General features: G+C 38.7%; 2 protein-coding genes across 5 annotated transcripts; one reads left to right on the top strand and one right to left on the bottom strand.

The window, feature by feature from the left end:
• Positions 1-445: 445 nt before the first annotated feature.
• znf692 (zinc finger protein 692) lies at positions 446-12,604 on the bottom strand. 4 transcript variants are annotated; one of them, XM_026927946.3, is made up of 12 exons: positions 12,350-12,604; positions 10,589-10,784; positions 9,976-10,007; positions 9,248-9,736; positions 9,055-9,151; positions 7,909-7,974; positions 6,132-6,302; positions 5,994-6,044; positions 5,769-5,847; positions 4,365-4,479; positions 2,648-2,747; positions 446-1,586 (listed from the first exon to the last, which is right to left on the bottom strand). In XM_026927946.3, the coding sequence occupies exons 2-12, from the start codon at positions 10,753-10,755 to the stop codon at positions 1,376-1,378; spliced, it is 1,578 nt and encodes a 525-aa protein (XP_026783747.3). In that variant the 5' UTR covers positions 10,756-10,784; positions 12,350-12,604; the 3' UTR covers positions 446-1,375. The 4 variants fall into 4 exon arrangements, with proteins under 4 accessions (XP_026783747.3, XP_026783748.3, XP_026783749.3 ...); XM_026927947.3 differs by having other exon boundaries at positions 12,385-12,604; XM_026927948.3 differs by having other exon boundaries at positions 6,132-6,254; positions 12,350-12,603.
• A 1,663-nt stretch (positions 12,605-14,267) lies between these two features.
• Positions 14,268-26,703, top strand: lpxn (leupaxin). The gene is made up of 9 exons (XM_034306255.2): positions 14,268-14,421; positions 17,774-17,853; positions 18,026-18,075; positions 19,711-19,810; positions 19,978-20,223; positions 21,775-21,948; positions 22,120-22,201; positions 24,299-24,447; positions 25,381-26,703. The coding sequence occupies exons 1-9, from the start codon at positions 14,370-14,372 to the stop codon at positions 25,645-25,647; spliced, it is 1,200 nt and encodes a 399-aa protein (XP_034162146.2). The 5' UTR covers positions 14,268-14,369; the 3' UTR covers positions 25,648-26,703.
• Positions 26,704-27,906: the final 1,203 nt, after the last annotated feature.

The following is a 27,906-nucleotide window of genomic DNA, read 5'->3' as shown; positions in this document are numbered from 1 at the left end:
GGATGGATGGATGTTGTTATGTGAATAACACTACGATTTTCGGTGTTGCTTTTGCAAACAAAAAAACACACATCGTAAAAAATTTTTTGGTCGTGAGTTGAGATTGGCGGTCTTGGAACATCCGAGTGGTCGATCCCAAGCAAATACAACTGACAACAAACTTCTGGCGATGTGAGAATTTTTTAAAAATTAAAATCCCAGACCTGCTATGACGTTTGTCTAAAATCCACCAAAAAGAGAATGGCATACGATGACGTGAAACTCATGGGACAGCTACAAGTAGCTACGGTAGTGACGATGGTGAAAAGTGAACAAAAAACATGCTCATGGACAGTAAAATATCCTCAGGGTCACTTTGAAGAATGTTTGCATTTATGCTAGTCTGTTTGATGACATCTACAGAATGTAGTAACCGTCTTTAATCATAGGTCTACCGTAAGAGGATCTTCATCATATAATCTCTCTCTTTCTGATCCTGACACGCCTCTACTAGAAGAAATCCACTGCTCAATCTTGGGTCTCAAAAGGTGACCAGCGGATAAATTTAACAAACTAACGAGGAAAAAAAAAAATGCTCCTCCTATGTGTATCTGTATTCATATTCGCTTACATCCCTAATACCCAAGAGCTGCTGCTGTAATCATAAAGACTGTCCTGTGCTCATTGCAGGAGTCTTATTCTTATTCAGTCTGCTCTTGCTATATATAAAACACCATACAATCCTTTTGTTTTCATCATTTTTCGCTAATGTGGGAATGAACTCGGGGCCAGTTGGCTAGCCAAGCATTTTTATTAAGATCGATCCCATTTTTAGGCAAATGTGGTACAAATCCCAAACACTGGAAAGACTGTAACCTACAGAATCATTTTTGTCCTTGAGTAGCACGTTGGATTGGGGTGTTGTGGAATTTGGAGTATGTGGGGCTATACTATTTCTGTTAACCGAGTGAGAACACTCCGTCCGTGGTATGTTGATTGCGTTGGGATGGTGAGTCATCTTCGGGTATCTTTAGGCCAGGAGGTGAAGTCACCCCTCGTGTTGCAGTGCTGTGGTGTGGGAGGTCATGTGACACTAATCAGAGATACAATATAAATCGGAGTTTGTAATTTTTAAACCTGTAATAATCACAGAATTTTACATATGTGTCCAAAAAAAATTAGATTTCATGATTTTTAATACTGCTTGAAATGGGTGCAGTGGGCTTTGATTTAGCTATGCTCCGCCCACTTTCCTTAAAAGGCAACACCGGGAACGGCGTCAGGTTGGAGGAAGAGGAAGGCAAATTTTGTAAACAGTGATAAGAGTTAGGTAATAATCATGACGTGAATGTTTATTATTGGCACAAGCTTAATTATAACTCCAGCCTCAAGTAGGTCAAAGGTCGTTGGCTGTAGGCTCTTTAGGAAGGTCAGAGGTCACGTGATCTGGGTGACTTTTACTCTGATGAGCAGTCACGTTGTCCCTTTTCTCAAAGCGGCGGCCGCAGATCTCGCACGCAAACTGGTAGCTGCGCTCGGCATCGTGTTTACGCATGTGCCAGTTCAGAGAGGCCTTCTGACGACAAGTGAAGCCACACACCTCGCACCTGTAGGAAAGCACACACACACACACACATATGAGAATGCGAGAGACACTCACTTCACACCAGAATGAGGCTGAGTGTGAGAGACCAAACACCAAAAACAGATACGTCTAGTGTGTTTAAAGGTGATAAACGCAGACCTCACGCACAAGACAGAAATCAGTGTAATATGTGGGTAATATGCAATAAGTGTACTATAATCTCTCAATGTGTGTGTGTGTGTGTGTGTGTGTGTATATATATATATATATGTATAAAATACACTATGGGATGGAGGAATATTTGTGATGACAGATCCCATTAATGACGTGCCAAACCAGCTTCCATGAGAACAACCGCTGATTTTAAAACCCAAAAGATCCACCCTAAGCTTCTGGCTTCTGATTTGCATCCGAGGTGAAGCAGAGCTTTTGCTCCACCCATTTCCATTACACATCCTTTCCATACATCATTTGACATCCAATTTAGTAAGCTTGATTTACAACTGCTTCCATGAGCTACAGTGAGATACAATGAATGACTTTAATACAAATAAATGTTAACTTTGAGAAGTGAGAGGCCACGCCTCCTTCACTGAGACTGACAGACACAGAGGCCACACCTCCTTCACCAAGACTAAGAAGTACAGAGGCCACACCTCCTTCATTAGATTTGGCGAGTACAGAGGCCACGCCGCCTTTATTAGAACTGGCGGGTACAGAGGCCACACCTCCTTCAATTAGACTGACACATACACAAATGCCACACCTCCTTCACTGTTACTAACAGACCCAAAGGCCACGCCTTCTTCATTGCCACTGAGAGACACAGAGGCCACGCCTTCTTTAATGAGACTGACAGGCACAAAAAGGCCACACCTTCTTCTTTGGGACTAACAGACACAGAAGCCACGCCTCTTTTAATGAGACTGACACACAAAGGCCACACCCCCTTAATTGGGACTGACAGGTAAAAAGGCCTTGCCTCCTTACATTCATTCAGTCATCATGTGTGCCTGTGTGTGTGTGTGTGTGTGTGTGTGTGTGTGTGTGTGTGTGTGTGTGTGTGTGAGGATATTCTCTTACTGCAGTGGTTTCTCTCCAGTGTGGATTCTGCGGTGGATGCTCAGGTTGCTGCTGGTGCGGAAGGCACGAGCACAGAACTCACAGATGTAGTCTCTCTGATCTATCACACACACACACACACACACACATCCATAACTTCCACATACAGCACATCGAATTCATCGCTACTACACTCTAGCTTACATCATACATTGATCTTCCGAACCTGTTCGATAGCTCTGGTTTCATTTCACCCTCAGAGGAATTCCACCACAGGGATAAAACATCAATGTGTTTTATTCGGGATATTAATAATCATCATTATTACATACTTAACTAAATGTTAACTGACTGTTTTTGGCAAGTGTGTTAATTATAAAGACGAGTAAATAATTAGAGAGGGCTGATGACTGGGGATTTATTCAGGTGTATAAATGATATATGAAATAAGGCTGGTGAAAATGAGAAATTTATTATGCGGTGTGAACAAAACAAATTGCTAAAAATAGATTTGGCGTTTCAAAAGTAAGATTTGAAAGTAGCGTTTCAAAACCTCTGGTGAGATAGAGACACAATGACAGCAAATACAGCTTGCGATCACTTCAGCATCCACAAATGCACCAATGATTCATGCAAACATCCATACTCGAGCTTTCACTCATTTCTCATCAGTGTGCTTGTGAGAAAGAAATGTCTTTGTACTGGGGTGACGATGATCATTTAAAGCTTTTAAGAGGCAGCGTGTGTGTCTGTATTCGGCATTTTAAATAATCTGACTACTCGAAAAGCACTAGCAGTTGGTAAACACCTAAAACGTGGGACTATATCCTCTTGATTTGAGTGCGAACTTTTTTTGACAAACTCAGAAAATTGTTTATAGTAAACAAAACTAGCTACCCAAGTGTGAAAAATGTAGCTAGCTATTTATTGCTTAACTTAATCCGGAATATACTGTTAGTAGATGGTTTTTATTCACAGCTCAACCTCGGACTAGGAAAGCCCAAAGACAACACCTTCTCAACTCAGAATCCGGACTTAGGAACGCGGGACGGTCTCTTCAACCCCGAGTTCAGCAAGTGACGTCAAATCAACATGGCTGCTCACAGAATGAACAGTAAACGCAGTGGTGCTTCTTATCTTTAAATGAGTTATACTGTATATACAAGCATTTGTTTTAAATCTATGACATTGAATATACAGTACGCTGATTTGAGGAGGTAAATATAGGTACATCACTCATTACAGCTAGCTAGATTGTCGATTACAGAAGACGAACATGGAGGCGTTCATGTGTTTTTTTCTCCACTTTGTAGCTCGAATGCACAGATGAGATAATTCCCACTGTCCAATGTGGCAACCGGAAAGCTACAGTTCATTACCGGATATGACACAGTTATCCATTAGATTGAATAAAGACAAAAAAAAAATATTAATAATTACCCTCAATTTTGAGCGTCACTAAATGTACGTCAGCTGTGCTGTGAATGTGCATTGTCATTTACAACTGATTATCAACATACACATGTGAGTATGAAGAAAATTAGTAAAACGAAAAAGAAAAAAAGGCAATTTGGCAGGAATTTGTAGTTCCATTTTTTAACGAAAACGTGTACACAGGTGAGTATGCTGAATAAGAGTCTGTCTGACAATCCTGGGGTTTGAACTCACAACGTTCTGGTTACTAGGTCAGAACCCTAAACTCTGAACTGCAGAAGTCATGATGACTTCCGTATCTTACCGCTGTGCAGCTTCTCGTGCTCTTTAAGGTGCTTCTTAAAGTTGAATGATTTTCCACAGGAGGCATTGGAGCAAGAGAAGGTCTTCTGCTGGAAGTGCTGGTACTTCATGTGGTGCTGAACGGAAAGAGATGTAATAAATGCTTCATATTACGAGAAACACCTAACCTTTAATAACAGTTTACTATACAACAGTCACAAAGTTGGATTAAAAGCTATAGACCTTACTTATATGATTACAGCATTACCTATGCCAGTTTATACGTATATTATGTAAGGAATAAAACACTGTGTTGTGCTATTATAGGAAACCAGTCACTGATGGCATAGTGTGATGAAGTGTAGTTACTGTTTCCACCCTGATGTTGATTATTTTTCCCATAATAGCACATCCCGAAGGGTTTTATTCCTCTTATACAACAGCAACGTACCAACGACATTTCTTAATTCATTAAAGAACGACACATCGTATTTTTTAAAACTGTTTATAGTTACATTTATGTCCACAAAACAAGTTATTTCCTGTTCTAATGTACATAACAGCAGCTATAAACAGTAGTTCCATCTCTTTTTGTCTTTTTTGAAGTTAATATGACAAAAAAACTGCAGCTTGTCATACAAGAAACCGCAAAAAGTGTGAAGTCTTCTGTCCTGAAGATTTTCCCGTGGTGCAATCTTACTGACCAATTTCACAGCGCTGTTGAATTCTGGATTCTGATTGGTCAGAAAGTGTTGATTAAAGTAGTGCAGCTGCAAATCACAGGTCTATATTAATGCTCTTGCTCTAATACACCATCGTTTCTATAGTAACAGCTCGTTCACAGGGTCTTGTATGGCGGACGCTCCACATAAGCTAAGGCTAATAATAAACAGATAAAAAAAGTGACATTATTTAACAAAAAAAGATATATAACCGTTGATACGGCGAAGGCTTCTGTAAGGAGATGTTTGTTTAACATTTATGGAAGGAGTCTCCAGTGTCAGCGCCTTTGAAACATGCGAAAGTCTTCACAACAGTGGAGTTTCTAGGTAACATGACAAATGGCATTTTTTTTAATCTTTTTTTTTTATCTACCAACAGTTTATAGTTGCTATAACGTAAGTGAGAACAGGAATTAACTTGATGCATGGCTGTTCCACAACATTAAATATAACTATAAATGGATAAAAATGTATTCCGATTCATTCTTTAATTGTTGGCAAATTGCTGTGGTGTAAGAGGAATAAAACACTTCGGGATGCACTGTTATAGGTAAATAATCAACTTCGGTGTGGTGACAGTAACTCTGCTTTATTACACCACTCCATCGTTGATTATTTTCCTATAACAGCATGACACGGAGTGTAACAGAATATAATTCCCATCCACTGCATGCTGGTGGCAAAAATTCCCAAATAATACTCACGTTGAGATACTGACGACTTGAAAATATTTTCCAGCAGCCGTCAAACTCGCAGGGTAAAATGAGCTTCGGAGCTGGTTTTCTACAAAATGCAGGGAAAATGATTTTATATTCAATAATGGAAAAAATATCAAAAGACTAATATTACCAGTGAATGGTATAGTGAAATATAAAATATTAAACTACAGCAACAAATTCTTTTCCTGCTAATTATTTTCAAGAACGAACCTTTTCCTTCTGCCGCTTATCTTCAAAAGCTCGTCTTTCTGTGACGGTTGTCTGAAAGGTAAATTTACGCATGTTAAAATGAATACACGTGTCCTTAATGACTACAAACTCTTCCTCTTTAATGAATATGAAAGCCACCTGTTGGTTTTTCTCCTCGCTCTCATCCTCGGCTCCTCGGTTTTGCTCGTCTCAGGAACATCTTCTCTCCTCTCACGCTCCCTCGTGGTTGAGTTTGGTATTGCATCCCATACAACATCCCTGCTGGAGTCAGGAAGCTCTCTGTCATACTGCATGTGTGAACCTGCGACCCTGCATAAAACTTCTATTCACTATTTAATTAGTGCACTATTTTAGGAGTCCGTTATTATCTTGTCATGCCTTAGAGCATAGAGTTATTAAAAATACACCCACCCAGAAGGAATTAGACTGATGATGGCGAGACATTTGTCAGTAAAAATAAACGCTGAGTGACATTTTAGGGCCCTGATGTAACTCCTAATGAATATTTAGTTATTCATCCTAAAGCGTATTATTTAGCACTATTCTGTAAGTACAGAGAAAATAGGAAAAGCTGAAGCCACCAAAGATGGACATAGACAGAATAAAAAAATTTATACAAACAAACAAACAAATAATTCACTGCTGTTGCACTGCAAAAAAGGTCTTAATAAGTAAAAATATCTTGATTATTATAAAATGTATGTAATATTTCCTATTATAAGATTATAATAAAACAAATATATGAATATTAAACCTATTTCTAAACATTTTAAAAACTAATTTCAAGCTTGAAATAGCTTTGTTTTATAGCAGATTTTTAAAAAAAAAAATAATAACAATTTAAGAATTTAATTCTAAAAAGAAGACTTCAAATGAGTATAAAGCAGGCTGAATAATATAATATAATATTCGATTTATAATAATCTCATAATAGAAAATATTCGATCAATTTGCTCATATTCAAGGTGTTTTCACTTGCTAAGATATAATTCTTTGCAGTGTGTGTAATAGTTTGGTAATCTCAAAACCGAGAATAAATGACTACAGTACAATATTCAAACTGAATTAGAGCTCATCACAACGAGACTACTCTGAATTAAACTATTATTTTTATTATTGTTATTAATTTTTCAAGTGTATTAGGTGCTAGAGATGTGAGTAGGACTGCTTCCACTTCAAACTAATTTAAATTTATTCACAATTCTCGTATACACTATGTATTGTACTGTAGAAATGTGATTAAAAACTGCCATAAATAATAAATTGTTTATTACTAATAAAAGACAAATTTAAAATACATTTACTTTTATTTTTATATTGAATATAAATAATAAGATATACAGAAATATTTATCACTTAAAAAGAGATTTAATACTAAATTTTAATATCACATCAGCTGCTTTTAGTCAGTTTGTGATTATTAAAAAAAATATATATATATATCACATGATCTCAGAAATGCATACTGTGACATGATTTATCACGATGTCAATATTATACCATCATATCATCCAGACCTATATTATACTTTATATGAAAATATAGAATGAAAACCCTGACCATGATAAAGTATTTCGTTAAACGGACATGTTCGTCGCGCTCACGATGTTAACGAACGTGGTCTTTCTCTCGAGCTTCATATCTGACCGCTTGCTCTCGCTCACATGAAAGTAAAAACCGCCCACTCCCATGACCTTTCTCCTGGGTCCTACTTGATCCCATCCCTCAATATACACAACTAGTATGTGTATAAACTCTGTCAAAAGTGGAGAACAAGCCATTAGATAGACATAAGCAGTTAACTAGGAAGTAGGCGGAGCTTCAGAAGTGGCCTTATATCCCTAACTTTTACACTCGGACCTGACCATACACAATGGTGGATCGATGAATTTAAAGTGAAAACAAGGCTACAAACCTTTCGACAGAGTCCTGAATTTCAATATCTCTGATATTCTGACAGTCATCAGCCTCGGCCTCAGCGCTGCCAGAAGACATGCAGTTAGTCATAAAGATGTAAAAATACAATTATACGCTGTCTGAATATACATATTCTGTACATATAGCCTTATACAGTATATTATGTACTTCTTAAATGCATTAATATCTGTATACTACTTTAAGGCATTAAAATGTATTCTGTATCTTAATTTTAAAACCTGAATAATGCTGTCAGAAGAAGGCAGCCGACAGGAAATTATTTTATTATCCAGCATAGGGTCACTTTTCCTCTGCCAAAAAAAAGTAAGTACAGAGAGAAGAATATCCAGATATATGGGTAAAGGACAGATATATGGGTAAAGGACAGAATAAGTCTTTTTTGGCAGTTTGTTTTGCAGAAAATTATTAATATGCAAGAGAAAAAAACGCAATTATAGGAAGTGTCTTATTCCTCGTTTACTACAGCAATTTGACAACAATTACAATTTTTTATTTATTAAAGAAGGACACAGAGAGTCGTTCCCTCACCAGCTTCTCTTTTTCCTCCCTTTTGAAGTTAATAAAGCAAGAAACGCAGCTTGTCATGTTACCACGAGACCACAAAGCGTAAATTTCTCTGTCCTGAATTTAGCGCTGACGCTGGAGACTCCTTCCAGTCCTGTTTTATCTGCTGTACAAGACTCTCTGTGCACGCTGCTACTACAGAAACTGTAACGGAATAGAAACCTGTCATCTGCAGCCGCACTACTGTCCGAGCTGCTGTTATAGAAAACTAATCAACCCCTTCTGACCAATCAGAATCCAGCATTCAACAGTGCTGTATGATTTAATTCCATTATTACTTCTGTGTGGCAGTATAAAAGAGTTTATGGGAAAAATATTTATTAAAAAAGAAATATTACAATGATCTAAAGTGTAAAATTGGGATTTAAAACATTAAGATTCACATAAGATTAACGTTTAATACAGTTTTATGTTTTTTAGTTTCTATATTTTTTTTATTTTGAAGATATTCCTATCATTTATATTTTCTATAAGTTGACATGCCCCGTGTATTTTAGCTTTCATGGCTTTGTGCTTATTATTGAACCCAACAGTAAAGATGTAAACAGCAAATCTGTACCTGAACTTTGGGGGCAAGATGAGAAGAGCCGCATCACTTCCTTCCTGTGAACCTGCATCCTGTTCATGCTGCACTGCATCGCTGTGACACAAATATTCTACGAGAAGTTCCGAAAGGTCATGATTCTAAAAAAAAATAAAAAAAAAAAAATCACAGAGTAAATTTTAAAAATGATAGATATCTTGCGAGTTACCTGCTTCCTCATTCTCTCCTGAGGAGGATGGGGTGACTTGCTCTGTCTCATCGCTCCGTCTGAATCCAGCAGTGTTTCCATCAGAGACAGATCTTCCTCTTGTGCTCCTCCTGCTCCTCATCCTGCATACCTCCTCCTCTCGCTTCACTCCTTTCCTCCGTCGTTCTCTGATTTTCCTCTGGCCTGAAGGAGCAGCGCTTCCTTGCTCACTCTTCTCTCCATTATCATCCCTCTGGGTGTGTATCGGACGCCAGGTGAACGTGTGTCCACCTTCACAGACGTACGTAAGGCACAGTTCTGCTTCAGCTGCTTCAGATGACCTCGTGGAAGTTTCAGGATCTTCCTCCAGCGCTCTCTCCTTCACTTCCTGTCTGTGTGGCTCAGACTGCAGGTTTGGGGTCAAAGGGCACTGCTGTCCGTGACTGTGGACCAGCAGGATCAGCTGATCCAGAGAAGCCACAGTTACGGAGATTACTTCCTTCCCATCACCTACATGAGACAAAGATATGTTACGAGAATTCTGACTTCTGAGCTGAAAAACGGTTCCTTAAGGGTTCCTTGGCTGGTTAATGGTTCTTGCTTTTTTAACTAGTTTTACTTGGAACCTTTTCTAAAGCCATCTGTTAAGAGTTGAAGAATTTCCCCTTCTTCTGGATCTTATTTTCTAAAATTTTACTTTTTTTTTTGAGTTCAAATACTCATAAAAGGCAGAATTGTCTTTACAGTACCTGAACACCTGCTGCACACTTTGCAGGAGTAACTGTTGAAAAAAAAGAAAAGGAATCATAAAATAAGTCAACCTAAAATGTTCACCCAAATGTCACATTTGACTACATACAGTAGTGACTACTTTGCTAAAAAAAATAAAAATATGGAAGGAGTCTCCAGTGTCAGCGCTTTGTAGCAGAGGTTTTCTGACACAGGAAAGCTTTCAGGACGGAGGACTTGCCGGTTTCTCGGTAACATGACAAGCTGCATGTTTTTTGTCTTATTACCTTCAAGAGAATAAAAAAAGAGAGGCTAGTGAGGGAACAACTGTTTATAGCTGCTATACGGTAATTGGACATTCCACAAAATTAACGTGACTATAAACGAATAAAAAGTCTGATTGATGTTTAATTAATTAAAGATTGTTAGTGTTGATTAATTTCTACGGTGTTAGAGGAGTAAAACACTTCAGGATGTGCAGTTAGAGGAAAAATTGTCCCAACGCCCAGACATTTCCTTTTTTTTTTTTTTTTTTTTTTTCATAATATAACGACACATGTGGACTGTTTTATTCCTTACTGAAGACTTTAGTTTCCTGGGACTTTTTTATTTCTACTACAGCTCCATCTTTACCTGTCCAGCAGGAACTGTGCAAGCTCTGAGTGGAGAGAGAAACCCAGCTGGTCCTTCAGTTTACTCCAGCTCTCCGGCCATGAGCCGAGTCGCACACGAAACTTACTCCTTCTAGCGTCCAGCTCTCTACGCCGCTGCCTGCGCTGAGCCTCTTTATTCGACGCCATGGAGATGATGGAGAGAACAAATAAACGCACTGTAGGAGAAATGTGAATAAAGCAGATAGTTAATAAGGACTCAGTGCTGATTGGAACAAAATCTGTTACCTTTGATACTGTTGATCACTCTAGATTACAATAATACTACTACTACTACTACTAATAATAATAATAATAACAATAATAATAATAATAATAATAATAAGTTTTATCTATATAGCACTTTTCCACAGCTCAAGGACACTTTACATTCCAAACTAATAGATATAGGAGAAGAATAAACAAAGAGCAATGATAGAAATAGTTCAACTGTTAGGAAAAGAGCCAAAGTGTTTCAAGTTGTGATTTGAAAGTCGATACAGAGGGAACATTTCTGAGGTTCTGAGGGAGTGAATAAATTTTGGAGTTTTGGAGCCATGATGACAAATGATCTGCCACAAGTTACATGCACGCTAACTGTACTAGCCACGCACACTCACTACAGCCCCCAATGATCTCTGCTACTTCCTTCCAAACTTTACTTTTCTTCATAATGTCTCTATACACTCTTAATGAGAGGTCGTACATGACAGTATGAGATAAAACCATGTTTATACATTCTTCTTCCATAACTTTTTGTGTAAAACAGGGAATTAATTGCCGATAGAAACTAAAATCCTCAGTGGGGAACTGAAGAAACGGCGGACCACATCAAACAAACGTTCGAGATAATTCTTTGGATTTGTCGCTTTACTTTGACAAATTTAAATGTCACTTGTCACACACTCACATAGAAAATGAATTACTCGCCTGTTGCTACGGTAACAGAGTGTATATCAAGCATTAGGTGTATGAACAAAATTTCCTTAAAACTTAAAAATTTAAATACTTTAATTAATTTAATAGTGACACCGTGATACACATCAGACATATGAGAATTTCCAGCAAAACTTGACCAACATGATTTAGATATAAGCTAAATTAGTCCAAGTATTATTTGTTTATTCAGTTTATAATGAATTCAAAAGGATTTTAAAACCCAGATTTGGTGGATCGACTGATTCCAATCTGGCAACCCGCCAGTATTACAGTGTTAGTGTTAATTTGCAGAAAATTAGCCGTTGCTAACTGAAGGGATAATATAGGTGCTGTTTTTTAGGGTGTGGAATACTAACACAGTGTTATTACTATATCCAATATAACTAAGAGTTACTAAGAGATTTAATAGATTAGTTTAGAGTTTCAAATAATACATGAAGTTAAACACTTCAAATATATCGTTAGCTTAGAACAAAAAAAATTTCTTCTAGCGCTAGCGGTATGCTAACGTAGTGCGGTCACGTGCTCACAGGTCGCCATGGTGACGTTCCGACATTGCATACTACCGTACTACATAGTATGTATGTCCGGGTAAATGCGTACTGTTTAGCCATACTATTTAGTACGCCAGTATGCGATTTTCAACGTAGCCATTTTCCTTGTTATTTCATTTACCCTGACTTAGCCATTTCGCAAAAAATGTCGAATAACAGTTAGAAACCACATAAATTATGCTAATAAACCGACATAAACAAACATAACATTAAAAGTTTATGCTCATTTAAGTAGGTACATGACTGTTTACCTCGTCATACAGGCTTTTTTGAGAGTGGGGCCCACCTGCTCTTCTCCGTTGCCCTTTTAAGCAAGCAAGCCGACTTTCAGCGAATAATAAAACCACAATAAAGACGAAAAAACGTCCACAGTAGTGTCAATTAATCCAGCATGAAAAAAAAGCATACAGTTTAATTCATGATTTGTTTTAATGCCCGTCATGGAAGCCAAAATAACCATGGCAAGCCCAGATAAAAAAAAAACAAAAAAAACAGGAAGTGTGTGTTAACAGCAAGGTTTCATGGGAAATGTAGTCATATGGCGCTATCCAATTTCCCTCCCGCTTTTGTATCCTGATTTTCATATTTGAAGGCATGTACAGTGTTTTGTTGGATGCAGTTTAGACCCCAGACATGTTTTGGCTCATCGCAGAATAGAAAATCAGTTTAAATTTGATTTATTTGTTCTCTAACTGACTTTATATGATCACTAGTGTTTATTTTATCTCTACACAACATCTTATTTAATATCCAGGCTATAAAGACATAAAGCTTACATAAAACATATGCTATATTCAAATACCCAGATTGCACACACACACACACACACACACACACACACACCAGCCTAACGTGCACAGACTATGACTCAACATGCACAGATCACATTAGCTAATTGTGAAGACCTCAGTGCAACATTGTTTAAGATCACTGTTAATGCATGTTTTTTTAATATTCCACTTTTTATAGCTTTAAACAAGTTTGGAATATTTATTCTAGTGTGTGTTACTGGATAAAGAATTCTCCAGAAAAGTAGATTATGTTGATAAATCATGAGAGGAATGATGATTGAATGGAAATTGAGCTGAATTTGCTTGTTACATCAGACTCATGATGATGATGATGATCATCATCATCATCATCATCTTCAGTAAGCGCTTTATTTCGGGTAGGATCTCGGTGGATCTGGAGTCTATCCCGGGAACACTGGGTGTGAGGCAGGAATACAGCCTGGACAACATGCACATGCATTCTCTGCTAGGGGCAATTTAGAGTAGATGATCTAACTACTGGCATGTTTTTGGGAGGTGGGAGGAAAGCAGAGAACCTGGAGGAAATCAGAGAACCTGGAGGAAACCAATGAACCCAGAGGATATGAGAGAACCTGGAGGAAATCAGAGAACCTCGAGAAAACCAGAGAACCCAGAGGAAACCAAAGAACACAGAGACAACTAAAGAACCTGGAGGAAACCAGAGAACCTGGAGGAAACCAGAAAACCCAGAGGAGTGCAGAGAACCAAGGAAACCAGAGAACCTAGAGGAAACCAGAGAACCCAGAGGATACCAGGGATCCTGGAGGAAACCAGAGAACCCAGAGGATACCATAGAACCCAGAGGATACCAGAGAACCTGGAGGAAATCAGAGAACCTGGAAAAAACCAGAGAACCCAGAAGATACCAGAGAACCTGGAGGAATCCAGAGAACCTGGAGGAATCCAGAAAACACAGAGGAGTCCAGAGAACCTGGAGGAAACCAAGCAAACCAGAGAACCAGGAGGAAACCAGAGAACTTGGAGGAAACCAGAAAACCCAGAGGAGTCCAGAGAACCAAGGAAACCAGAGAACCCAGAGAACCCAGAGGATACCAGAGAACCTGGAGAAAACTAGAGAACACAGAGGAAACCAGTGAACCCAGAGGAAACTGAAGAACCAGGAGGAAACCAGAGAATCAGGAAGAAACCTATGCAGACACAAGAAGGAGAACAGGCACAGAAAGTCAGTCACAGAAACCCAGTCTAAACGCTGGCTGTAAGGTCTTGTTCTTGTTATTTCCTTTATCATGTTGAATGTTCCGATGTATTGTATAACCGATTATCAACACATGCCTAGTAGTAAAATATCAGTAAATAAAATCATTACAAATATAAAACACCCTAATATGAATATAAGCACTATAAACTATGGGAACAGGAAGTTGGGTAAAGATGTAAGGTTTGCAAAGTTGTAAGGTTGTAATCTGACAGGAAGAGGAAGTTACAGTTTCAGTGGTTCATGCTGTTCGTACCAAAATTAAATCACACTGGCGCTGCCATGGAGGAGCTCGGTAAGTCACGCATATCTTTTTATTTCTAGTTTTCCTTTCTATTTTAAGTTCTTGTTTTAGATGGAGGTAATGTAATTCTTTATGAGCTTGTGTCTTTTTCATCAAAATCATGATGTGAAGTCATGAAGTGTGAAGTGGGAGGTGTTTTGAACAGATTATTGAGGAATTTTGAATAACAGTTTGAATAATATTGGCATTGTGTATGGATACTTTGATACAGAGCTGACTCTGTAAATGTTAGGAAGTTTATAGAGATGCCATACACACTGTCAGGCAAAATGGCTGTTTTAATGCTTTTTCTTAATGTTTCTTTTACCTGTAAGGTTGTCTTGTATTTGAAAGACTATTAGTGAGACAGATGAAGCAAAAAAAAAAAAAAAAAAAAAAACACAATGGCAATTAAATAAGGAAAAATACTACATCAAAAATCTAAATCTTTCTATGCAGCTGGCAACGATCCTTTCATTTCGGGACACAAAATGACGCATTTGGAGGTCAATTCAGATCAGTTTACGCCTGTAGATAAAAGAATCCTGAAGCGCTAGTATGAAGTCGATGAAGTGACAAGTCACAAACATGTCCCAATTCACTTTTCGAACTTCTCTAACATATCCATATTAGCAATGACCCCATCACTTGTCCATTAACCAAAATATGGTGTGTAAATGTACATACTTTTCTCAGTGGCTTAGTATTAGAGATGGCATGATACCACTTTTTCCTGTGTGATACATGTAATGAAACCTTGAGCATCAGCCTATGCTGATATCCATCTGCTATACTTTTGTCTGTGTCTACTGTAAGATGTTTGATATCACTTCTTGTTGCTTGATGTCTTGCTGCGTTGTTTGTGCATAAAAAAAATATGGTGTGCAAAATCTTCTTGCAACTTTTCCTGCGTTTCCTGTTTGCATCATACACGGAAATATGATCATAGTTATATTTGCAGAAAAGCAATGTACGGTAAAATCATAATCATAAAATCATATTGCTGCATACTGTGAAGATGAGGCTTTATACCGGCTGTAGCTGTCATGATAATAGCTCATTTAATCTGTTTGTAGGTCTTCTTTGTTATACGTTCTTACTTTTTCTTCTCACAGGACAGAATCAACCATGAGACTCAGTTTAATAAAAAAATTGGATTTTAATACTAGACAGGCGAATACATTATGCTCCAATTCATTCAACACTGTTGGCTTGATTTCATCTTTGCAGGAAACGTATTGCTCAAGAACGATCAGTATGAAAGATATTTCTTTTATTATTTTGCACTAGGAACAGTTATATACACACACTTGTCATGTATATGTGTATACTCTGAAAAGCGATTATGGCCTTATGTAGCGTTTACATATTGATCCATGTTACTGAAATAAATGAAGTTTGTGAATGTACAGTACATATTTCTATTTAATGAGTTTAACATAAAACTGCCATAATTTACCTGTTTCCTTTTTTCTTACATATTTTACTTATGTGGAAATTCTGCCCTTAATTTAAATGAGTTGATTTAAGAATCATTTTTTCAGTGTAGCTACAAACCTACAAAAGCCTACATTTCTGACAGCATAATGACTCGAAAAGCGTTGTGCTGTTCTCAAGCTGTCGCTCGCAATAAACATAAAAAGCGATAACACACTGTACCTGTATATAGTAATTACATCTTTAGTCACTCAGTTGAAATACATTTTAAATACAGTATAATTATACACGTAATACATACCTCTATGTGTGTATTAAGTGTGTAAGCGAATATTAATAATTTATCTCAGACTGAACAGATAATGCATCCTAAACAAGTACCAATAGAGATCCGAAAAACATATATATATATATATATATATATATATATATATATATATATATCTTAATATATTAAATCATCTCAGAAAATCAGACTCATTATAATGAAATGCTGCTGAAAGGAGCCCAGTTTTACCTTTCCACCATTTTAAGGAATGATGAATAACCAAAATTCATCAGTACACATGTAGTGAAGCGTGAAAACACGAGAGCTGCATTGGGCTGAAGTGGTCATATGTTACTAGGTCAGTGTTTAGTGGGCTTTTGCACTCGTAAGAAAGTAAATGTGCTGATTTTTGCGTCACATTAGTGAAACATGCTTATTTCCATTTTAGACTTCTCTTTTTTTTTCCCGCAGCATGAGGAAGTGAGCGATAACATTGCAAATTCCTCGCAGCTCAATCACATTAAATGTTAAATCAAGAAGGGTGAAATTACGGCTGTTTGGTTAGTTTCACATCTGTTGCTGTGGAGCAGCATAAAACCCTGAATCACTTCCTCTGGAAACAGCGAAGGTGCAATCAGAACAACCAGATGTGTACCGGAGTGTGTGTGCGTGTGCGTGTGTGTGGGTGTGTTTGTGTGCGCATGTGTGCATGTGTGTGTTTAGTTATTGCTTAGTTACAGTCAAGTACATAATGTTACACCACATACAGTTCTAAGATGTTATCGTTGCTACAATAACAGCTCTTTCACACAGACACGCATGGCAGATGATCTACATTTTCTAAACCTACTGCTAAATGGATTAAAAATGTGTTGTTATTTAACTGAGATATGGTGAATTTTTTTTTCGTAAGGAGACATTTATGTAACATTTATGTAAGGAGTCTCCAGTGTCACAGTCATGAGTGTCATATAAGATAAAGCTCTAACTTTAAAGTTTCTCAGTAACGACAAGTTTCTGAGTAATGCCAAGACGTGGCTTAATTTCGAGAGCGCAAAAAAAAGAGTCTTTTAAGGGAATGACTGTTTATAGCTGCTGTAACGAAACCGATTAAAGGAACTAACTTCGTTTCTTGGATGTTTCATAACATTAAATGTAACTATAAACAGATAAAAGTTCTTCTTTAATAAAGAAAAAAATGTAATCATTAGCAAACTGCTGTCGTGTAAGAGGCATAAAACACTTCATAGTTCTCATAGTTCTGTTATAGTGTAGTAGCATAGTGTGTATAGAAGTGTTTTATTCCTCTTACACCAAAGCAATTTGCTAACATTTGTTTTTGTAAAGGCGGTAATTGTAAAGTCAGTTTTTGCCCTGAAATGAAAATGGAATTTAATTTGAGTCACATTTTAGTTTATTTCAATTTACTTTTTATTTCATTTTGCTATTTTATTACATGTATATTTCATTACTGATAATAACCATGTTATAAGTATGAGTGTGTCTGAGTGTGTGTTTAGTTGTGACTCTTTGACCTTCTTACATCGATCTCACCCTTGTTTCTGGTCATTTACTGGAATCTTGCAGCACTTCTATCACTCTAGCTTCTTTATGAAAGAAGATATAAAAAAAGTCAATGATGTGTATGTATCTATACAGACATGCTGTTGGAGGAGTTGGCTGCAAGCTCCACGAAAAGTGACTCGGAAAAAAAGCTCACCTTAAACTTGTCTGCGCAGGTGAGGTCAAATCCACACTGACATACACCAAAACGTCCAGTATGGAAATGAATGAATACAATTTGCATGTATGTTCAATGTTATTATAATGTTATTATAATGTTATTATAATGATTAGCAACTTTGAGTGAAGTATCAGGACATCGTTCTCATCTTAAACACTGTTGTTCAGACCTCAGGCACCGGCGTGACATCAGGACAAAGCGCCAAAAATGTATACAGGTAAGACGTCTAATAAAGCCTGTTACTCATGTAAGGAATAAAACACTACACAGTGTGCTGTTATAGGAAAATAATCAACAACGGGGTGGTGTGATGAAGCGGAGTCGCTGTTACAGCACTATAACAGTTTTATTCCTCTTATACTACAGCAATTTGTCACCAGTTGCAATTTTTAGTCATTAAAGAATAGCACTATAACTCTTTAATGTTATTATACCACTTCACATTATTATACTTCACCTCTCCCAGAGGCCCTCACATCACTGAACACTGAAAAAGCCTTTGATCGAGTTGAATGGCCTAATCTGTTTTTTTTTTTTAAAGAAATTTGGTTTCAGGAAGAACTTTATCACCTGGGTAAAACTGCTTTACTCTTCTCCCACTGTTTCTAAAAGAACTAATAACAATAACAGATATAATAATAGATGGGTTCGCTAATAACACATCTGTGTCCATCCCAGCTCCGCATTTAGTCACATATCTGGGTACAAACATAATTTAGGAAAAAGAGAATTTTCCCTTTAAATAAAACCACTTCTAACTTTCCCTTGAACAGCCTAAATGTTTGAAATTTGAGGACTTGTTCGAATGTAATTTTCTGCCTTTGATGAACCGGCTGTGAGGCGACTTTGATAGGTGATCACTCCTGCCTTTCTCTCTTGGGGGATGGACTTTATCTGGAATAAGAAGACCCCCAGACTTGGATAGTCATTACTACAAAGACTAAGATCACCAGGCGGTCTAGAGCTTACAGATTTTAAATTTTATTACTGGACCTCAAACCTTAGAGCTGTGCACCAATGGAGTCATTTTGAAACTTCACTTCGCCCACATGGCTTGGTTAGGTTAAGAGGTGTTCATTAGCAGCTTCATCCATGGCCCTCTAAATTTGCCTTTACCACCATACTGTAAAAATGTTATGGTGAACGATTTGGAAACCATTTAGGCACCATTTTGGCCTACCAAATGTTTCCCTCTTTCCATCCCTCCTTGAGAGATGGTGCATTTCTTTCTCCCAAGATAGCATTTTTTTTTTTTTTTTTTACAATACTTACAGATTCATAGCTTCATTCTTAGTGCAAGCTGTCAGCTTCCTGCTCGCCCAGGAACTACACCTTTCTTGCCCCCCTGCCTTTTAATAAGGGTATGATATCATATTTATTCAAATTTGAGTAATTCTCTTCACGTAAAGTCTCTAAATAAAATTAAATTCATGTGGGAAGAGGACTTTAGTGAAGAACTCTCAGATGAGGTTTGGCAAGATACCATGCGTCGAATCCATTCTCTATCAGTTTGCTCAAGACTAAACGTAAAGAATGACAAGCCATCATTTTTTTAATCCATTTATAGCTACATTCTTGTAGAACATCCACCACACAAGTTACTTCCTGTTCTCACTTACTTTATAACAGCAGTTTTTCTACCCTAATATCAACAATTACTCATTAATACTTTAATGAGGTTTACACTCATAAATATATACCTGTGATTTGCTGTGGTAAAAAAATAAAAGTTTTTTTCTTTATTTTTTCTGTTTATTTTTTTCTTACCCACTCACCTGCAAACTCTTTCTCGTTTTGGGCTTCTTGTCAATCAGGGTTTCTCGTTTAGCTAATAATTTCTCTCCATTCTCAGTGAGTTGCCTGCTCCGGTCTCGGCTGAGGTGATGAGTCCAGGAACGGCCACTCGAGAGCTGGACTCCATTATGAATGAGCTGCTGGGGCTGAACCTGGAGGTGAGTCTCGGCACTCACACCGAATTTACTGGTAAAAATCACAAGAGGGCAGTACAGGCTCACTAGCATTGTGCACTAAATGTGGCATTTGATTGAAAGTCATGTACCTGAAAGATGTTATTATATATTATATAATATTATATAAAAAAAAACATCCTGTGTCTAAGGTCTCAGATCAACCACCACTCGCTCAGAAGTCTGAGAAAGACAAAAAGCCAGAAGACAAGAAAGAAACCGCAGGAAACAGCGTGCAGAAAGATCCAGCAGTGGAGAACGCGTCCAAGAACCTGTCAAAGAACATCGACAACATTGACAACCTGCTGGGAATGCTGAGCTCGGATATGGAGAAGATGGGAGTGCGTACTACGGCCAAGGGACACTGCGCTTCCTGTGGGAAGAGCATCGGTGGGAAGGTCAGTGAGACAGACAAATAGCCAGACAGACAGACAGACAGACACACAGACAGACCGACAGACAGACATTAGGGCTGGGCGGTATAATGATATAATATTGATGTTTTGCTAAATTAGCACTTTTCTGAGATACTGTGTATCTCTACATCTTTTTATAACATTAAAAAAATTAAATAACAAATTACAAATGCGGAAGCAGCTGTTTTTTGTACTGAATCTTAAACATTGTTAACATTACAGTTAAATTACTTAATTTTACTTATTTTTTAAATTTAAATTTCCCCTTTTTCAGTGTTAAATTATTTATTTTTGTTGACATTAAATAAAGTTTGTCACAGTTTTTTTTATTTTAATATAGTGTGATATATATTGCCCAACTCTAACAGCAGGTAGGCAGAAAAGAAAGAAAGAAAGAAAGAAAGAAAGAAAGAGAGAGAGGCAGAAAGAGAGTAATGTACGCAGATAGATAGACAGACAGGCAAACAGACAGAAAAGTACGCAGATAGACAGACAGGTTGGTAGGCAGACAGACCAACAGATAGACAGTTGGACAGATGGGCTGACAGACAGACAGAAAGGCGATGATGTAGACAAACAGACCAGAAGTCTTCTATCTATCTATCTATCTATCTATCTATCTAGTAAATTATATTAATGAATACCCTGTGGCTCTTGGTCAGGTGGGACCAGTTTAGCTCTGGGTCAGATGGGTCGGGTGGGGCAGGTGGGATAGTTTTGGCTCTTGTTAAGGTGGGACAGGTGGGTTAGGTTTGGCTCTTGTTAAGGTGGGACAGGTGGGTTAGGTTTGGCTCTGGGTCAGGTGGGGCAGGTGGGTTAGGTTTGGCTCTTGTTAAGGTGGGACAGGTGGGTTAGGTTTGGCTCTTGTTAAGGTGGGACAGGTGGGTTAGGTTTGGCTCTGGGTCAGGTGGGGCAGGTGGGTTAGGTTTGGCTCTTGTTAAGGTGGAAAAGGTGGGACAGGTGGGTTAGGTTTGGCTCTGGGTCAGGTAGGGCAGGTGGGATTGGTTGGCTCTGGGTCAGGTGGGGCAGGTGGGTTAGGTTTGGCTCTGGGTCAGGTGGGACAGGTGGAATAGGTCGGCTCTGGGTCAGGTGGGGCAGGTGGGTTAGGTTTGGCTCTTGATAAGGTGGGACAGGTGGGACAGGTGGGTTAGGTTTGGCTCTGGGTCAGGTGGGACAGGTGGAATAGGTTGGCTCTGGGTCAGGTGGGGCAGGTGGGGGAGGTGTGGCATGTGGGACAAGTGTAGTGGGTGGGATAGGTTTGGCCCTTGGTCAGATGGGACAGGTGTGGCAGATATTGTAGGTGTGGCTCTTGGGCAGGTGGGACAGGTGGAACAGGTGTGGCAGATGGGACAGGTTTGGCTCTGGGTCAAGTGGGACAGGTATGGCAGATGGGATATATGTGGTTCTGGGGGCAGGTGGGTCAGGTTTGGCAGGTGTAGAAGTTGGGGCAGGTGTGGCACCCTGTGCATGTTGTGTTCTGTGTGTGTAAGTACTTGATTTTTGCCAGAACCCCATGTCCTGTCCTGTGTGTAGATGATCACGGCTCTGGGGCAGGTGTGGCACCCTGAGCACTTTGTGTGTGTGGTGTGTAAAGAGGAACTCGGCACTAAAGGGTTCTTCGAGCGGGATGGGAAGCCGTACTGCGAGGCCGACTACCACAACCTGCACTCACCACGCTGTGCGTACTGCCAGGGCCCGATTCTACAGGTAACACACACTAGTGTACTCTGTACAATACACTACACCATACAGCCCTACACCCGCCATTAACAGATTCAAATTGATTCAGATAATCAGTTATTCATCATCATTTAATTCACAGTTAATTATAATGCTATTATGTGTGTAGTTAAATTGTGTGTGTGTGTTTCTCTAAAGAACATCCTGACAGCGATGGACCGCACGTGGCACCCAGAACATTTCTTCTGTAGTCACTGTGGAGAACGATTCGGAACTGATGGTGAGGACGATAACAAAACATGACAACACAACACTGCACCTCCTGTCCTGTGTGTTTAGTAATGTTAGTCTCTCGTATTGCGTGTTTAGTAATGTTATTCTGCTGTGTTGTGTGTTTAGTAATGTTACTCCCCTGTCCTGTGTGTTTAGTAATGTTAGTCTCTCGTATTGTGTGTTTAGTAATGTTAGTCTCTCATATTGCGTGTTTAGTAATATTATTCTGCTGTGTTGTGTGTTTAGTAATGTTATTCTGCTATGTTGCGTGTTTAGTAATGTTAGTTTCTCGTGTTGTGTGTTTAGTAATGTTAGTCTCTCATGTTGTGTGTTTAGTAATGTTAGTCTCTCGTGTTGTGTGTTTAGTAATGTTAGTTTCTCGTGTTGTGTGTTTAGTAATGTTAGTCTCTCATGTTGTGTGTTTAGTAATGTTAGTCTCTCGTGTTGTGTGTTTAGTAATGTTAGTTTCTCGTGTTGTGTGTTTAGTAATGTTAGTCTCTCATGTTGTGTGTTTAGTAATGTTAGTCTCTCGTGTTGCGTGTTTAGTAATGTTAGTCTCTCATGTTGTGTGTTTAGTAATGTTAGTTTCTCGTGTTGTGTGTTTAGTAATGTTAGTCTCTCATGTTGTGTGTTTAGTAATGTTAGTCTCTCATGTTGTGTGTTTAGTAATGTTAGTGTCTCGTGTTGTGTGTTTAGTAATGTTAGTTTCTCGTGTTGTGTGTTTAGTAATGTTAGTCTCTCATGTTGTGTGTTTAGTAATGTTAGTCTCTCATGTTGTGTGTTTAGTAATGTTAGTGTCTCGTGTTGTGTGTTTAGTAATGTTAGTTTCTCGTGTTGTGTGTTTAGTAATATTATTCTGCTGTTTTGCATGTTTAGTAATGTTAGTCTCTCGTGTTGTGTGTTTAGTAATGTTAGTCTCTCGTGTTGCATGTTTAATAATGTTAGTCTCTCGTGTTGCGTGTTTAGTAATGTTAGTCTCTCGTGTTGTGTGTTTAGTAATGTTAGTCTCTCATGTTGTGTGTTTAATAATGTTAGTCTCTCGTGTTGTGTGTTTAGTAATGTTAGTGTCTCGTGTTGTGTGTTTAGTAATATTATTCTGCTGTTTTGCATGTTTAATAATGTTAGTCTCTCGTGTTGTGTGTTTAGTAATATTATTCTGCTGTGTTGTGTGTTTAGTAATGTTAGTCTCTCGTGTTGCGTGTTTAGTAATGTTAGTTTGTCGTGTTGTGTGTTTAGTAATGTTAGTTTCTTGTGTTGTGTGTTTAGTAATATTATTCTGCTGTGTTGTGTGTTTAGTAATGTTAGTCTCTCGTGTTGCGTGTTTAGTAATGTTAGTTTGTCGTGTTGTGTGTTTAGTAATGTTAGTTTCTTGTGTTGTGTGTTTAGTAATATTATTCTGCTGTGTTGCGTGTTTAGTAATGTTAGTCTCTCATGTTGTGTGTTTAGTAATGTTAGTCTCTCGTGTTGTGTGTTTAGTAATGTTAGTCTCTCGTGTTGTGTGTTTAATAATGTTAGTCTCTCGTGTTGTGTGTTTAGTAATGTTAGTCTCTCGTGTTGTGTGTTTAATAATGTTAGTCTCTCGTGTTGTGTGTTTAATAATGTTAGTTTCTCGTGTTGTGTGTTTAGTAATGTTAGTTTCTCGTGTTGTGTGTTTAGTAATGTTAGTCTCTCGTGTTGCGTGTTTAGTAATGTTAGTCTCTCATGTTGTGTGTTTAGTAATGTTAGTCTCTCGCGTTGTGTGTTTAGTAATATTATTCTGCTGTGTTGTGTGTTTAGTAATGTTAGTTTCTCGTGTTGCGTGTTTAGTAATGTTAGTCTCTCATGTGTGTTTAGTAATGTTAGTCTCTCGTGTTGTGTGTTTAGTAATGTTAGTTTCTCGTGTTGTGTGTTTAGTAATGTTAGTCTCTCGTGTTGTGTGTTTAGTAATGTTAGTCTCTCATGTTGTGTGTTTAGTAATGTTAGTCTCTCGTGTTGCGTGTTTAGTAATGTTAGTTTCTTGTGTTGTGTGTTTAGTAATATTATTCTGCTGTGTTGTGTGTTTAGTAATGTTGTTCTCCTATGTGTTTTGCGTGTGTGTGTTTTGTGTGTGTGTGTGTGTGTGCAGGTTTTATGGAGCGTGAGGGGAAGCCGTACTGCCCTAAAGATTTTTACTTCCTGTTTGCTCCAAAGTGTTCGGGCTGCGGCGAGCCGGTCAGGGAGAACTACCTCTCAGCGGCGAACGGCACGTGGCACCCTGACTGCTTCGTCTGCGCTGTGAGACACACACACACGCACACGCACACACACACACACACACACACCCACACGCACATGCACACACACACACACCCACACGCACATGCACACACACACACACACACACCCACACGCACATGCACACACACACACACACACACCCACACGCACACACACTTTAACCTCAGAATTTTGAGCAGCGATGTCTTAAGTTTTGGCCATATCATTGGGCCTCACTCCTTTTTTTCTTTCATGCTCTTCATCTCTCTCTATGTGTTCATGTTTCTGTTTGTCCTTTATCTCTCTATCTCTCTCTCCTTCCTTCTCTCTGCTCCCCATTCTTTCACTTTCTCTTTTTCTTTATCAGTGTCCCTCCTCTTTCTGCACGAAAGATGTAGCTCTATGAAGCTCTTCATCTTTTGGTACATCGAATGTCTCTTTCTCGTTCCCTCTTTTTTCTCTCTGTTCTTTCCCCTTCATTTCAACTTCTCTTTCTCTCTCTTCTCTCTTCCTTCTCTCTCTCTCTGTATTTCTATGTCTCTCTTTTTCTCTCTCCTTGTATTCATATTTCTGTTTGTCCTTCTCTTTTGTTTCTCCCTCTTTCTTTCTCTCAGCTATTTATACTTTCTCATTTCTCTTTCTCTCACCCTCTCACTCACTATGTTTCTATCTTCCTTTAGCCTCTCTGCTCTCTCTTTCTCTCTCTCTCTCTCTCTCTCTCTCTCTGGGTCTTTCCTTTTTTCTCTTTCATGCTTTTCATATCTTTTACACTACTTTTCTTTCTTTATTTAGCCTTGTCTTATATTCCTCTTTCCGTCTCCCTCTTTCTCTTATTCTCCCCTTTAGTTCTGTCTACTTCCTTTCTTGCTCTTCCTTCTTTCTCACAATATGTCATCTCCCCATGTCTCTCTCTGTCTTTAATCATAATGTTTCTCTCTCTCTCTCTCTCAGGACTGTCTGAAGCCGTTCACAGACGGCTGTTTCCTGGAGTTGGAAGGGCGTCCCCTGTGTTCTCAGCACTACCACTCCAGGATGGGGACGCTGTGTGCCACGTGTAACGCCCCCATCACGGGCCGCTGCATCTCCGCTCTGGGACGCCGTTTTCACCCCGAGCACTTTGTGTGTGCTTTCTGTCTGCGTCAGCTCTCTCAGGGAGTGTTTAAGGAGCAGGATGGGAAACCTTACTGCAACGCCTGTCACAGCAAGCTCTTCCTATAAAATCTTCCTTATCAGTCACATTAAAAGAAAAAAAAAAAAAACCAAGCATGATACTGCAGGCTTATTAAAGGGAACATTTTCCAATTCCTGTTACACATAGCCTAAAAACCTTCGTTCATTTATTATTATAAATAAATAATAAATCATGATCCAAAAAAGTTGTCCATATGCAATATTGACTGAAATAATAGTGCGTTAATGCAATTTCTAGACTAAAGCAACGTATATTTACTGATTTATTCTCTAACAGACAGAATTATAGCATCAGATTCCTGGTCTTGGTTGACAGGAGTGGAACCCGATCTGATCTTCTCCTGTTGTTGTTCATCCGCCTGAAGGTTTGACGTGTTGAGATGCTTTTCTGCTCAACGCGGTTGTAAAGAGTTGCTATTTGAGTTACCATAGCCTTCCTGTCAGCTCGAAAGAGTCCAGCCAGTCTCCTCTGACCTCTCTCATCAGCAAGGTGTTTCCGCTCCACAGAACTGTCGCACATTAGATGTTTCTTTTTTTTTTTTTTCACACCAAGAGACTGCTTTGTGTCAGAATTCCAGGAGATTTCTGAAATACACAAACAAGGACCAACAACTATGCCACTGAGATCACTGAGATTTCTTCCCCATTCTGTGAACATGTTTGGTGGGAGAATGAACTGAAGCTCTTGACCCGTATCTGCATGATTATTATTTTACCATAAAGTAAAATAAACTCTTCCAAAAGTATTCACACCTATTGAACTTCACAACTTGGAACTTTATTATATGCCAGATTTTTAGTTTGATAATAAAGAATTCATTATTAGCATATCTGTTTTCAGTAATGAGTTTATGGTTCTGAGTTTATTGCTCTGTGTTGCCCCCTAGTGGAATCACAGAGACTAGTTCTTTTTTTCTTTCAGAATCTTTCAGTTCAAAAGTCAATTTTAATTTTAATCACAGATTCAGAATTCATTTTGTGGCCGGACTATTCATAAAAGTCCTAATTCTTGTCACAAACAACTTTCCCAGGCAAAGAAACGAAGTTTGCCAAATAAAGTCTTGAGTTGATGAAATGAAGAAGTGGTTGCACAAGAGATTTAGATGACTCAGGTCACTGTCATGTTTCTCTTCTCTGTCCTAATTTTAACCGACATCTTACTTGTTCATCTTCAAAGAATCAGACACTGATATTTCGTAAAACTGCCTAGGGAGGAAGGGTGAAGGGTCGAGATGTGTATAACACCATGAAGAGTCATGAACTACACAAAAACCTCCCACACTGACTGTACACGCACCTACACGCACGCACACACACACACACACACACACACACACACACACACACACACACACACACACTCATGCATGCAGGCCCCCCACACATATTCAAGGACATACACACAGAAATATGCTTGTAATAAACAAATGCAAATGTGCACACAGTTATGAGACCTACAACCAGCCTTCAGCGTTCAGATTCCCTCTGCGATAAAGAGATGATAATGATGCGAGAGATAGCGGGAAATAGAGTGTGGGAGAGAGAGAGAGGAGGGGGGATGAACTGAGATATTCAGCTGAGCCCAAAAGTGTACACACACAGCCTAAAGACCCAGTTGCAACCAATTTCTAACTTTCTAGTTGATTTCTTTAGGTGTTGCTTTAGTATTTCCACATAATCCTCTTCCTATTTTCTGACGTGCGCCAGTCCCTTTCCAGCAAAACACCCCACAACACGATGCTCCCACCCCCGTGCTTCACAGTTATACACAGAGATAGTGTGCTTCTGGTATACAGACACAGGTACACTCCCAATTAACTCCTAATTATGACAACAGACTGTTTAATGAGAGAGTCAACCTTTGACCCCCTGGAATTCTGATAACGCTGACTGAAAGATGAAAGAAAGCTGTCTCTACTCGATTGTATCAATCAGTTACCTCTAATTTGAACAATGTAGCCACCTGAATTGACTTACCAAAAGAAGTGCATGGAAACACACGGAAGAAACTGAGAATAATTGAGATCTTTAGCCTAGGTGTATGTAAACTTCTGGCCTCAAGTGTATATGTATTTTGAGACAGAGAGAGAGAAAGAGAGAGAGAGATAGTGATAGAGAGAGAGAGAGACAGATTGTCGCCTCACAGCTCCAGGGTCCGCAGTTTGATCCTGAGATCAGGTTACTGTCCGTGTGGGTTTCCTCCAGGTTCTCTGGTTTCCTCCCACCTTCCAAAAAACATGCCTCTAGGTGGACTAAATTGCACCTAGGTATGTACCTAGGTATGAA

This window comes from Pangasianodon hypophthalmus, chromosome 8 (genome assembly GCF_027358585.1).
Source record: "Pangasianodon hypophthalmus isolate fPanHyp1 chromosome 8, fPanHyp1.pri, whole genome shotgun sequence".
NCBI lineage: Eukaryota > Metazoa > Chordata > Actinopteri > Siluriformes > Pangasiidae > Pangasianodon > Pangasianodon hypophthalmus.
The sequence above is the reverse complement of the archived record's forward strand: the minus strand, read 5'-3'. Positions and strand labels throughout refer to the sequence as shown.